General features: G+C 43.1%; 2 protein-coding genes and 1 long non-coding RNA gene across 9 annotated transcripts in view; 2 read left to right on the forward strand and 1 right to left on the reverse strand.

The window, feature by feature from the left end:
• The first annotated feature begins 560 nt into the window (after positions 1-560).
• Positions 561-10133, forward strand: pan3 (poly(A) specific ribonuclease subunit PAN3). Of its 4 annotated transcripts, none has more exons than XM_086065986.1 (19): positions 565-934; positions 1090-1442; positions 2256-2377; positions 2850-2922; positions 3004-3122; positions 3191-3335; positions 3430-3647; positions 3833-3937; positions 4004-4061; positions 4138-4299; positions 4780-4896; positions 5005-5106; positions 6177-6342; positions 6491-6578; positions 6690-6829; positions 6981-7110; positions 7190-7254; positions 7339-7477; positions 8782-10133. In XM_086065986.1, the coding sequence occupies exons 1-19, from the start codon at positions 915-917 to the stop codon at positions 8920-8922; spliced, it is 2463 nt and encodes an 820-aa protein (XP_085922112.1). In that variant the 5' UTR covers positions 565-914; the 3' UTR covers positions 8923-10133. The 4 variants fall into 4 exon arrangements, with proteins under 4 accessions (XP_085922111.1, XP_085922112.1, XP_085922114.1 ...); XM_086065988.1 differs by having other exon boundaries at positions 568-934; positions 3004-3074; XM_086065987.1 differs by having other exon boundaries at positions 570-934; positions 1077-1442.
• Positions 9772-13796, reverse strand: part of flt1 (fms related receptor tyrosine kinase 1) — a 29159-nt gene continuing 25134 nt past the window's right edge. For 2 of the 3 annotated variants that reach the window (XM_086065980.1, XM_086065982.1), the window contains 9 exons: positions 13160-13238; positions 12983-13080; positions 12793-12915; positions 12239-12350; positions 11982-12081; positions 11803-11908; positions 11653-11738; positions 10524-10599; positions 9772-10457 (listed from right to left, as the gene is read on the reverse strand). In XM_086065980.1, coding sequence (XP_085922106.1) covers positions 10323-10457; positions 10524-10599; positions 11653-11738; positions 11803-11908; positions 11982-12081; positions 12239-12350; positions 12793-12915; positions 12983-13080; positions 13160-13238 — 915 coding nt within the window. In that variant the 3' untranslated portion in view covers positions 9772-10322. The remainder of the gene's footprint in view (positions 10458-10523; positions 10600-11652; positions 11739-11802; positions 11909-11981; positions 12082-12238; positions 12351-12792; positions 12916-12982; positions 13081-13159; positions 13239-13796) is intronic. The other variant, XM_086065981.1, reaches the window with a different exon arrangement.
• Positions 10328-13163, forward strand: LOC147155915 (uncharacterized). 2 transcript variants are annotated; one of them, XR_015092068.1, is made up of 3 exons: positions 10328-10608; positions 11801-12097; positions 12177-13163. It is a non-coding gene; the product is annotated as an uncharacterized LOC147155915 (long non-coding RNA). The 2 variants fall into 2 exon arrangements; XR_015092067.1 differs by having other exon boundaries at positions 11801-13163.

Below are 13796 nucleotides of genomic sequence, written 5' to 3' on the forward strand. Positions count from 1 at the left end.
TACGACTAGCACTCGTAGTTCATGAGTGCCCTCTAGTGGTACATGAAAGAATCACTGAATTAAATGTTAAAATTGTTTATAATGTTATTTTTCTTGAGTCCAGTGCAATCTACTTATTAAGTACAATTATCAATCAATCAAAAAAAAAATATTGATTGATTGAAGTACATTTATGTCATATTTAACTTTTAATTACATGTGCATTTAAACATTTCATTTAAAAAAACATTTATTTATAGAGGTACTTGGATTTCTTTAGGTGGTACTTCTTGTTAACCTCACAAGCCAGACTGATAATTTTGATTCACTCAAGGAAGTTCTCTCCGGAGTTTGCGAACTCACAAATACCATGAGAATTCAGATTTTTTTTTTGCATATGATTCGATAAAACCTTCTTTTTTTTTAAATCATATTTGTTGAACAATATGCTCAGTATGAACAGTATTCAGCTTTCTAACTGAATCATGTTGCTAGTCAATGCAAACCCATACTGTATGTGATAACCTCAGTCAAAAAAATGTCCACCCTGTTATCAGTCTCACATAATTTGCTGTTTGCTTTTGTACAACGTCTGCTTGCAATTAATTTCCAAGAATAACGTGTGGGAACTTGACCAATGTTATGTTCAATGGAAAATCCCAACTTTAAAATTATGAAGAGACTTTACGGACATCTTGTACAACAAACAGCATCTGTGTGCATCTTGAAGCGTGTCCTATACATATAGGTGCTTACCCACAATGCAAAGCGGCTCCCAAACAGAGCAGGGCGGGCAGTGAGCAAAAACAACAACAGGCTGCACTTTTTTTTTTTGGTATTATTATAATTATTTAGCAAAGAAACGCGTCTGCATGGATGGCGACCCTCGCGATCGCTGTTCCACGCGTGCAATGATCTAGTCCGGAAGCCAAAACATGCACCCCAGCGTGATGACGTGAGTACCGCAGCGCATTTTTTAAGTGGTTCCGACGCCACAGAGAGGTGAATTTTAAGTCCGCGGAAAAGGGGGGGAATTTGTTTGCAGGCTAGCCGAGCTGGGCTAGCTCGCTAGCGCTGTGCGTCTCTCTATGTTTGAGTGTCTTCCGGCAGCAACGGCGGCGGCGGTGCCATGAACAGCGGACTCCCAGCCTCAGCTGCTCCGCTCGGGGGTGCCGGGATACCCAATGTCAAGGTGAAGTTTTGCCGTTACTACGCGAAAGACAAAACGTGCTTCTATGGAGACGAGTGCCAGTTCCTGCACGAGGACCCTTCCATGGCTAGCCTGAGCCCCGTCCCGTTGTCTCTACCCGGGGGTGGCGGGACTCCGGCGGGGTATTCCCTCGGCGGTTCCGCGGCCTCGTGCCCCGGCGGCGGAGGAGGAGGAGGAGGAGGAACCGTGGTGCCCAAGAAGAGTGAAGCCATGGGGCCTGCGGGGACCTCTCTGGACGGGTCAATGCTAGCCAGTGAGTAACGCTTCACAGCCGGGACCTCACTTGTGGGAACACCCGACTTTACCAGGCGCCTGGTCGGGCTTGACTGAAAATTTAGCCCGGGGATTTAGTGAGGCCTCCTCGTCCCCCAAACAGATCACAGCACATGTAGTCGTCATATGCAATTCAGCATCGTTCCGTAGAGCTCACTGGGCGTCTCTTCTTTTTTTTTTAAATGAACATTGACATGACTTGTTATTGTTGTGGAAATGACGCTTTAGTAGCCTGTTGCCGCTCTGGCGAAGGAGGCCTGGCAATATGACAGCTGCTGTGAGTGCACAGAAAGCACTTGAACGTTCGCTTCTTGTCTTGGCTTTACGGGAAAAAGTAGCCCGAAAACGTTTAACGTTATTAACCACTAATCAAAACTAATAACATCTCGTGTGGCGTTTCATATCAACTAGGTATGTTTATGTTTGCAAGCGCTAGCTGTTTTGCTAACGTAGCTGGAAGCTAACGTAGCCCTCCACGAGGTAGTGTTTGTGGATTTTTTGGCCCTAATTTAATTAGTAGAAATAAACCAAGTACTGCAAAGTAATTTCCACGTAACAAAAATAATATCTTAAGCTGTCAAATGTCTTAATAATGAAACGATGCTCGCAGTGCTTCTGGATTAGCATTGCCGTTGCTTGCACTTGTGGAACTGTTTACATTTTTTCTAATGAGCTCTGTGATTGGTTACACACACTCGGGAATGTTCAAACTTCCTAAACGCTCTCCTCCACGTCTTCAACATTAAATTAAGTCCTCTATTCATTTAGCTTTGGCTTTATTTGTCCTCTGCAGTTCCAGGGATGGAGGGAGCGAGCCTGAGCGACGCCAACCTCACCAATTCCTACTTCAGCAGCAGCTTCATAGGAGTGAACGGATTTGGAAGTCCAGCCGAGTCCAAATACTCCATGATGCAGGTACTATACCATACAAACCAGTTCAGTGAAACGTTTGGGGTTGGGGGGAAAAGCAAATCACACTTTTTTAAGATAAAAATTTAAGTCTTTATGTCGCAATTAGTTGTATGCTCTACTGTGTGGTTATCATACTTGATCACTTTCCCGTCACTGATATCCTTCTGTGGTGACAGCACAAAACACATGCAAACAAAAAGCCAAATAATTGACCCGCTCTCACCGGTACCTTTCTGTACTTGCATCTCACAAAAAAAGCTAAACGTGCGGGGTACTGCTCACAGAGCTGACATGTGTGACTAAATTAAGTTGAACACCAAATTAGTTTTTTTATGCCTGTTATTTGCGACTTTACTCAAGCCTTAATTTGAATAATTCTAAATACAATATAAATGTACATATATATAAATCTGATGCATTATTATTATTATTATACAATATCTTTCTTTTTTTGAATGCCTCCATCTCTTTTTAGCGCATTACTACCAGCAGCAGCTCTCCCAGTCTACTCAACGACGGTGCCAAGAATTTCAGCCACAGCAGTCACGGTGAGACTAACCTTGCCACAATTCCCGTTCAAATGGCTTTTTGCAAACCTCTCTTTTTTTTTTCCCGCCCCCTTCACGCAGATCCAGTCAACTCCCCGACGTCGTCGCTGTTCAGCGATTTTGGTGCTCTCGGCATTTCTCAACGGAGGAAGGTGAAAAAACAAGGGGCACTTGGTTTTGCGATGTTGATGCCTGGAATTGTGTGTAACTTTTTTTATATATATATATTTATAAAACGTATTTTGTGTGTAACCCATCTTTCTTTCAGGCACCCAATCCGACAGCAAGCGAGTTCATCCCTAAAGGAGCTCCACGAATGGCCACCATGGCGCCGTCTTCTGTCCAAGCCTTCCCCTCGCCCCTCTTTGCCCACCCGGGTCTCAACAGCTCCACAGCAGCTGGTCTGTCTCCAGGTGCCGTCTCCCTTTTTTTATTATTATTTTTTTTTAACCACCTTTTTTCCCTCCCCTTGTATTGCTCTAAACACTCTTAATGATCCGATCTCAGGCATGTCTTTATCGGCGGGCTCATCTCCCCTTCACTCGCCGAAAATTACGCCGCATAGCTCGCCCGCCCCGCGCCGCCGCAGCCACACCCCGAACCCGGTCAACTACATGGTGCCCACCACGGCGGCCGACCCGGCTTCACACATCATCCAGAAAGAGACCGTCGGGGGGACCACGTACTTCTACACGGACAACACCCCCGCACCGATGGCCGGGATGGTATGTGAGCAAATGATTGGATATCAAATCAAACGACTACTTTTAAATACAAGTAATTGCGTTTTTATCTTTACGGATTGTTTTAGACATTTGTTTGTGCTGCAACTGGCTTACAGTCGGGGAATGTTTAGCGCGTTTTCACTTTTCAATAAATAGGAAGCTGAGTGTTTATGGTTTCACCGCAGGTGTTTCCTACCTACCATATCTACCCCCCCACTGCACCCCACGTGGCCTACATGCAGCCCAAAGCAAACGCCCCGTCCTTCTTCATGGCCGACGAACTCCGACAGGTATTTCCCCCACCACCGCGAATGCCGCTTATTGACCCGCCGCTAACATCTTCCGACGCCCTCCAGGAATTAATCAACAGGCACCTGATAACCATGGCGCAGATCGACCACTCGGAAAACGCAGGTAGAATTCCAAAAGCTTCCCAATCGTATCCGAACGAAGAAGAAAAGGTCAACCTGTGGCCTCCTGTGTTGTGCAGACGTACCGTCCGAGGTGGACAGCTACCACAGCCTGTTCCCCCTGGAGGCCCTGCCCCCGCCCAACCGCATGCAGAAGACCAGCAACTTCAGCTACATCACGTCCTGCTACAAGGCAGTCAACAGCAAGGACGACCTGCCCTACTGCCTGAGGAGGATACACGGTAACCACATAACATGACGTCACATCCGCAGACAGGGCGTGGGAAATCGGAACCCGAATCCAATCCAGAGGCCTGCAGGAGTACCCATTGTGAACAGCTAAGGTGTTAAATCGACTAATTAGAAGACATTTCAGTCATAAATGGTCAAATAAAAAGGCAACTATAAAGATATTTTTCGGGGGAAAAGTTCCATATTGGAGCGTATCCTACAATTGCTCGTTAGAACGTGTCGCAATGCCTCTGCAAGTAGTCAAGGACAGACAACACCAAACACTCAGCCAACCCTACAATCTGACACCCATGTCACTCACCAGGCCAGGGCCCCCGCCTCTTAAAACCATACACACTTAAAAGTCACAGATGCTACAGTAGCGCGTGAGTTTGGCGTCGCCAAGCGAACAAAACGATACTCGTCTATTTTTTTTTATCTAATTGAGCGATTCATCGGCAGAATGCTCAATATTGTGTTTGGTTGTTCAGGCTTCCGCCTCGTCAACACCAAGTGTATGATGCTGGTGGACATGTGGAAGAAGATTCAGCACTCCAACTCGGTCACCCTGAGGGAGGTCTTCACCACAAAGGCCTTCGGAGACCACTGTGAGTTGATGTCCACTTCACCGAACAGTCACAATTTTTTTTTCCTACTTTGAAAATTCGTCAAATTGATTTAAATCTATATTTTCTGTGATCCCCCCCCAAACCCAGCGTTGGTGTTCTCCTATGACTTCCACGCGGGCGCAGAAACCATGTTCAGCCGACACTTCAACGACCCAGCAGCTGACTCGTATTTTACCAAGAGGAAGTGGGGTGAGTGGCTCCTCCCCCAAATAGCGTCCCCTTTTATTTATTTTCATTATTTAGCTTGACGCACTTTGTTTTGGTGACCCACTTAACAGGCTTAATTAGTTCACCCGCTTAATCTATATAAGGCCTGGATAACATTTGATGTAGCGGGTAGCACGCCAAGTTAGCGATGCATTCACTTTTGCGTGAAGTCACTTATTGATTGTTGACGATAATGCAAGCGAGATGTTCGTCGACCGAATGAGGAAACCGTGGCTGAAAGTGATCCTTAGGGCAGGTGCTGCTGTCGGCCTCGTCAACGGGAACAAGGCAGTGTCTGGCGTGCAACAAACAACATGCCAGAAAAAGAAAAAGACGCGTGTCACTAAAAGATCGCAGTCATTATGCTATTTATGTTAGCATCTGCTTGCTAAGATAAAGTTGGCGAGCTTCTCTGGCCGTTTTTGTGTAATTCGTATACCTTTTATGCTAATTGTGTTAGCATCTACCAGCTCAAATAAAATCAAACATTGTCTTAGTGAGTCTTAAATCAAAACTAAGAAGAGGTCACGAAAAATAATTGGGTAAAACTTGTGAGTGAGCTTTAGGCCATGACCCACTTTTGTTAGCATGAGCTTGCCGAATGTTGTCTAAGCTAGTTTTCGGGGGGGAAACCCTGTACTGAAACATAAAACTACCTTTGAAGAAAAGTAATGAAGAGTGGAAAAATTTCTTGTCGGCCAGCTTCTTTGGTTATTTTTGTGCCATTAGCTAGCCAATATATTAGCCATTAGCTGTTTATGTTAGCATCTACTTGCTAAAATTATCATCTATTTTCTATACTGCCTATCCTCACCAGGGTTACGGGTGAGTTTTGTACACACCCAATTCACCCCCCCCCCCACCCACCACCCCAATCATCACTTTAGAGAAGCCCTACTGTAACAATAAAAAGCTGCCCGCGCCAAGATAAGGAAGTTGTCCGTTTGCATGTCACCCCTTTCACAAGCTGCATTTGCGCGATAAAAAAAAAGAAGAAAAGTGTACGAAGGTGTGTGTGTGTGTGTGTTTGTGTCCGCGTGTGCACTGTGCAGGACAACACGAGCCTCCGCCGCCGCGGCAGCACGCCGGCCTGTTGCCCGAGTCGCTCATCTGGGCCTACATCGTCCAGCTCAGTTCGGCCCTGCGCACCGTCCACACGGCGGGCCTGGCGTGCCGCGTCATGGACCCCAGCAAGATCCTCATCACCGGCAAGACCAGGTTTGTACATAATATTAGGTACACATGAACTGCCCAACCAAAGTGCAATTAAAATGCTACTTTAATTCATTAAAAACAATTTTTAAAAAATGCCATGAACATAAACAACAAAGCTTTTTTTCTTCTTCTTTTTTTTTTTCATGTGCAGGTTACGTGTGAACTGTGTCGGCGTTTTTGACGTTTTAACGTTTGACAACAGTCAGACCAACCATCTGGCCCTGATGCCGCAGTACCAGGTGCTCACCACATCATCATCATCATCATCATCATCATCATCATCATCATCATCATCATCATCATCATCATCATCATCACCAGCCGTTTCAACTCTGCTTGTGTGTTTCCAGCAAGCCGACCTGGTGTCGCTGGGCAAAGTCGTGCTGGCGCTGGCGTGCAACTCGCTAGCTGGCATTCAGAGGGAGAACCTGCAGAAGGCCATGGAGCTGGTGTCCATCAACTACTCGTCAGACCTCAAGAACCTTATACTGTAAGAAAAGGGGCGGACATTTTGTTGGTATGGCTTTTAAAGTAGAGAACTCTCCCATTTGCTTCTTCTGGTCTAAGTTTAGTTTGGGATGCGCAATGTCACCACACAGCTGAGTGTGTTTGAACTCTTGATTATATCCGTGTCCTTCCAGATATCTGCTGACTGAACAGTCCCGCCTCCGCAGCGTCAACGACATCATGCCGATGATCGGAGCCCGATTTTACACGCAACTGGACGCATCGCAGATGAGGAACGACGTCATCGAGGAGGACTTGGCCAAGGTAATGTGCCCTATTGGTGGGAATAAGTCGTGCCGGTAGCTTTTGGCTCACGGCAAAACAAGCGCGCCTGTTTTTTCAGGAGGTGCAAAATGGCCGCCTCTTCCGCCTGCTGGCCAAGCTGGGCACCATCAACGAGAGGCCCGAGTGAGTCCGCCGCCCGATCAGCTTGCTGCTTTTTGTACCGTCGCCGCGTAAATGCTACAAAGTGGCGCGCCGTGTCAATTCCAGGTTTCAGAAGGACCCCACGTGGTCGGAAACGGGCGACCGCTACCTGCTGAAGCTTTTCCGGGACCACCTGTTTCACCAGGTGACCGAAGCCGGGACGCCGTGGATCGACCTCAGCCACATCGTCTCCTGTCTCAACAAGGTCAGGCAAGCTTACTTTCAACAACACTCGCCATGCATGTCATGTGTCGTTTGAATGAGGTCACACAGGGATGGCGCCATTTTTGTAGTTTGGCAAACAGGAAATACTTTTCACACCTCGTCTTCTGCTACAACCCCGCCCCCGTTTCAGATAGATGGTAAACAAATGTAGAAATATCCTTTATTGAAAAAACACATACGGCACACCTCAAAATATGTCAACACATTATATCTGTTTACCTGTATGTATTTGTTGCAGAAATAGATACATTTTATTTATATATATATATATATATATATATATATATATATATATATATATATATATATATATAATATTTATTTTCTGGTGTCTGGGACTCAACAAATTTTCACATTGTGTAAAAACAGGAAGCTGTTTTAAGTATCTTATTTATTTTTGTTATTTGTATCTTTCTGTCTTATTTTTAGTCTCTAGTTTTTACATTTTTAATGTATTTGTTTGTTAGCTAAAAGTGGAATTGGAGAAAAGTCCATTTTTTACATTTGTTTTTCAATTGGTGTTTTATAGTCATTAAAAAATCAAAACAGAAGAATTAATAGTCTAGCCTTTACTCCGTATTTTTAACAACAAAAAACAGTTTTTAATAATTGCTTTTGAAAAAAAAAATTTTTTTTTTTTTTACAGACTCCAACATAATATAAATATTTATTTTATGGTTTTTTTTCAGGGGGGAAAGGGGCTTATTTTATTGTCTTTTTTCACCACCCGCTGACTCTGAAAATAGCAACAAAAATATTCTCAACCACTTACATAAATTAAAAATGGTCAACAGATTTTCAATATGAATTTTCATGCATTTATTATGTTATTAATATTCTAATATATTTTTTATGGATAAGCGATTATCGATACCAGGTATCAGCCTATACTGGGACTTATTTTAAGGTATCGGGTACTCACAGAGGCTGCCAATACCAGCCACTGATACTTGTGGCAAACAAAAATCTAACATCAAGTAAATCCTCCCTGGCACTAGTTGGCGCTATGCTGCGGCACTTTGACATTTGCGTCAGAAAGAAGGGTATTTTTTCACAATTTCTTTTTAATTATAATTTTTAAAAACTTTTACTCAGATTATATATTTGATATAGTATTGATCTGGAAAAAAAAGTGGTATTGAACCATTTTTGTCTTTTTACTTTGTGTACAATTTCATTTGAGGTCACAGTTTTGCTTGTCATTTTAGTCTAGACTTTATGCATGTTTTTTTTTTGTTTTTTTTAAATACATACGTTTTAAAGATTTATGTCGGTGTTCCCCAGCTGGACGCAGGCGGACCGGAGAAGATCAGCCTGGTGTCGCGGGACGAGAAGAGCGTGCTGGTGGTAACTTACTCGGACCTGAAGCGCTGCTTCGACAGCACCTTCCAGGAGCTGCAGGCGGCCGCTTCGGGCTCACTGTAGCGCCGCCCCCTACTGGCCTGGCGGCCGCACTGCTATTGCACTACGGTGGGCCGTCGACCTTCCGAGCGAGCCGCAAGCTCGCGGAGACATTTCAACATCAGCATTTTTTTTTTTGGGGCGGGAAGACCTCAGTCGTGTACACTGTCCACTGGGAAGGCTTTGGTTTCCCCTCTAAAGTGTATTTTTTTTAGTCTTTCCTAAAAAAACAAACAAAAAAAACCTGCAAGCTGGAAAAAGGACTTAATGGACGCTTGGGATGGCGAATTGTAATTTTTTTTTTTTTAAGATTTTGGGGAACAAATGGACGCAAACCACGTGGTTCTTCTTCAACAGGTTTTTCTGCTTTTATTGTTTCTTTCTACCGCTATGTGGGGGAGGGGGGGAGGCACTAAGATTTTAATTTTCAGGGTTATTTTTTTTATGTGTGAATGAGTGGCCTACAGGGTGTACAGGAAGACACACACACGCACACACACACACATTGAATTGATGTGAAAAAGCGTTTTTCTATTTGAGGCTTTTTAAATGGGGCAATCCTCCCCCCCACCCAATCACGTAAAGGACAAACCACTGGGGGTGAGGTTTGAGCAGGTGAACCCCCCCTCGCTTTATGTTGACAGCCCCTCTTGATTTGTAGCCCCCACCACCACCACCACCACCACCACCACAACCTTTGTTCGGCAGCTGCCTCTTTTACGGAATGTCGCCGACTCATCATTTTCCGAAACGGCTTCTTTTGTGTGTGTGAGGGCTAACTTTCTTATCTGTGGACCAACGCTAGCAGGATAACGAATAAGGTAGAGCACCACACACACACACACACACACACGCCATCCCACCCCCCCTCCAATTTGAATGTTATCGGCCAGATTGTTCACAGCGCCCCCTATGTGTTCATATGCGCTACTTCCAAATACTGCTCTTTCCTCCCCCTCCCCTTTCCTAAAATGACATCACAGATCAGATCCTGAAAGGGAACCCGCTTGTCGGGAGGGGGTGTCGACTGTGTTAGAAAATGTACAAATGGACACATTTGACGAATGTGGTGCTAAACACGCGCACACGCACCCTCGCCCACTCCTCACACTCCACAACCAACATCTTAGGTTTTTTTTTTTTTTTTTTTTTTTGCCCCTCTCGTGATCCAATGTCTCGAAAGTTTGCGATATTTGTGTGTACAGCAGTATTTTAATAAAGAATACCGAAAGTAAGACAGTTGGCCATTTTCAACTTGTTTACATTTTTACTGTATTACTAAAATATATATTTCTAAAAAATCACTTACATAGCCAGCGTTAGGAGCCTTTTCCTCCCTTCCGGGCACATTGAGGTACTAATAAACCCTAATTGTTACACTATGCTGAAAGCATAGTAAAAGGTGGGGTGGGGGGGGGGGGTTGCTAGAGGGAGGGGTCAAAGTTGTCAGGAGGAGGGGAATCCCCGTTGCTATGGCGACGTGGATCTTCCTCCATGTCGCTCCTCCACGATAGACGACGCAGCTCCTCTGAAGGTAGGACCATGCCGCTGTCACCCTCCTGAAAAAACACCACGTTTCTTACTTGAGTGTGTGCGGTTTTTTTTTTTTTTTTTTTTTTCCTCACCTCAGATCCGTGCCGCTCGTCCTCGCAGGGCATCTCTTCGAACGTGTCCGGCGCGGCCACCACGGCGTGCATGTAACTGCACACGGTACAGTACAAGCACACTTGTCATTCTTTTAAGGTCCTGTTTCACAATTCATTAAAAAAAAAATAATAATAATAATAATTGATGACCTTTTTATCAGGTTTTCAAGATCAGTTGCGTTGGAAATGCCCACAAAGCAATTTTAGTACTCATGAATATTCGATATGTTAAATGAGCTACTTACCAGATTCCTATAGTACTAAAATTCATGTTGTAATTTTCGTCGTTCGAAGTATAAAATAAAACGCAGGCAACGCAATGTTATTAATATTATGACGAGGAACTCTGTAATGTTAAATAGCTCGGATCAACCTACTTTATTAAAATTGACTAGTTAATGACTTGATTGGAGATTATAACCTTAACCTGATGTAATAATGTCATTCACTGCCATTGACGGCTATAGACGTCAAAAATTCATTTGAACTATTTCTATGACTTAAACATTTGTTTCCACTTTTGTTAACCATTGTGAAAACCTAGAATTTTTTTATTGTACATTTAGAAGAGATATAAAATGTGTGATTAATTGTGAGTTAACTAGTAAAGTCATGCGATTAATTACAATTAAAAAAAATGTAATCGCCTGACACTCCTAATTTTTAACATTCTTTTTTTTTCTTTTTTTAAATCGCGTCAGGCAATTACAATTTTTAATTGTAATTAATCGCATGATTTCAATAGTTAACTCACGATTAATCATACATTTTATATCTCTTCTAAATGTCCAATAATTTTTTTTCCTCTAGGTTTTCATACTCTTAACAAAAGTGGATTATTTTTTTTTAACTAATAGAAATAGTTCAAATGAATTGTTGCCGTCAATGGCAGTGAATGAGTTAATAAATAGATTGTACCGGACTCAAGAAAAGTAACATTATAAACAATTTGAACATGTTCGATTCCATTTTTTTATTCAACTGTTTATTAAAAGGTTCCACACCATCAAATTGTTTTATGCCAGGTCAAAATGAGGCGGTTTCGATAAACAAAGAAAAGAAAAGAAATCCATCGTAAGCTGCAGTAAAAATCATCAACGGTGTTTACCTTAAATTAGTGACAGCGAGGCTCTTTTCTCGTTTGCTCTTCCAAGATTCCACGTGAGATCCCAGAGGAATGTAATCCTTCCCATCCTGACAAGACAAAAATCAGACAAAATGAAGCGTTTTCAATGACTTGTGATGTTTTCGGACAGACCTGCTGCACCATGGACTGAAGCAGGTACCCCAGGGTGTCCACCAGGGCGGAGAAGGAGGGTCTCTCCGTGGGTTCGACCTCCCAGCAGGCCAGCATGGTGCTGTAACTGGACGCGCAAAAACGCCACTTGAGCTCGGGTTGCCGCCGCGACGGAAACCGAATTGGCGCGGCTCGCTCACATGTCGGCCGTGCTGTACTCCGGCGCCCTCATCCTGGTTCCCGCCTTCAGTCTGCGGCAGAACTCCTCATCGATATGCAGGCCGGGATATGGCGATGCCCCTACAGTACACATGTGGTATTGCGCTTCCTGTTCCAATTGCTACTTTGAATATAAAACTATGAAAGTAATATTTTTGGGGTTTGTTTTTTTATAGTGTGTGTGTGTGTGTGTGTGTGTGTGTAGATTGCGGCTTTTCACATGTTGCGTTCCTCGTACCCAAAGAAAAGATCTCCCACAGCAGGACGCCAAAGGCCCACACGTCGCTCTGAGTGGTAAACACTTTGTCGAAGATGGACTCCGGAGACATCCACTTGAGAGGCAGTCGAGCCTGACAGCCAATCACAGCGCAGCAACACCGGGTTCAATAAATCAAAAAAAAAAAAAAATACGATCGATTTATTATGCAGATGTATATTAGTATTTTGATACAGAATGTATTTATTTTTTGCTTTTACTTGAATGCTTTTCAAAATCAGTAGCAATTGTCATTTTAATTGCGTTTTGTAAATAATTGCACTAATTAGAAAACCGTTTTTTTTGGTATGATTTTAGCATAAAACTGCAATTAGTTACTTTTGTCTTTGTAAAAAGGAAGAAAAATAACATTTTATACAGTATTTGTCACAAATAGCATCACAATTACAAGAAATTGACATTTTTTACTGCATTTTCTATAAAATCGCTCAGATTTTTTGAAATTTGTAAAATGTTGTCTTTGTCAAGGGAAAATGTAAAGATGGATTTGTGCACGTGTGCGCATTCATACTCACGTCTCCCTTTCGCACGTAGGCGGGGTCTTTGTAGATGTCCCTGGCCAGGCCGAAGTCGCAGATCTTGACCACGTTTTTGTCGGACAGCAAAACATTTCGGGCCGCCAGGTCTCGATGAATGCACTAAAGTGGAAACCGTCATGAAAAAAAAAAAAACGGATTGATGGCGACACATGGAGGTTGGTCAGACCTTGCGGGACGCCAGGAAGTCCATTCCACGCGCCACCTGGAAGCTGAAGGAGACGAGATCCTCGAGGAATAGCGGAGAGCTCAAGTCTGATGTGTCATCTAACGGAAATTTAAAAAGGAGTTATTCAGAATATTGCATACAAGCTATGACTACTAATGATAAAAAAAAAAAAGTGACCTTGTGTGTTATTGTCATCATTTATTGGTGTTTGGTTGTGACAACGCTTCTCTCCAGATTTTCTGTTGGCCACCTGAACCTTAAAAATAAAAATAAAAAAATCAAATACAATTAATGTACACTGAATTTAATAAATAAGAGAAATTACAGTAAATTAAAGTTGAAATTCTAATTGAAGTTTCCTTAAATCAGAAATTCATATTGAAATGACAATAACATTGCATTTGAATTTAAGATGTAAAAGTACCAAATCATCCCCCTCATCCATCCCATAATATGTTGCTGCTCATGCAGTCAATCAAGTGATCAAAATGTATTAAAAAAAAACACTGCAACATTTTTTTCAAACAAAAAATTGGAAGATATTTGGGCCTTGGTGGAGGTCTGCGCTCTATCGAGTGCCGTAGTGTTGTCGTGAGAAATTGGCATTTGATGACCGCATTTGGTTAGTTGCGAGAGAAGCAAAAGGGAAGTCAAAGGTGGGGCCCCACGAAGCAGATAAGGTCTTCATCACAACTTCAAAACAAGATTGCAGAAGTAACTTGTTTTTGTTGCGTGTGCAATGGCGAATGTAGCAAGAAGGGCTTGGATTTATTTATTTATTTTTCTAAATATAAGCTATAATATACATGGTCAT

The sequence above is a fragment of the Leptonotus elevatus genome, chromosome 21 (assembly GCF_054856555.1).
Source record: "Leptonotus elevatus isolate MCC_2025b chromosome 21, RoL_Lele_1.0, whole genome shotgun sequence".
Classification (NCBI taxonomy): Eukaryota; Metazoa; Chordata; class Actinopteri; order Syngnathiformes; family Syngnathidae; genus Leptonotus; species Leptonotus elevatus.

What these genes read in the sequence shown, in the direction of transcription:
- pan3 (XM_086065985.1), top strand. Translation starts at nt 915, where the DNA reads ATGCACCCCAGCGTGATGAC. An exon ending in CGACCACTCGGAAAACGCAG is followed by an intron (nt 4,062 to 4,137) that starts GTAGAATTCCAA and finishes TGTGTTGTGCAG; the next exon opens with ACGTACCGTCCGAGGTGGAC. An exon ending in AAAGGCCTTCGGAGACCACT is followed by an intron (nt 4,897 to 5,004) that starts GTGAGTTGATGT and finishes CCCCAAACCCAG; the next exon opens with CGTTGGTGTTCTCCTATGAC.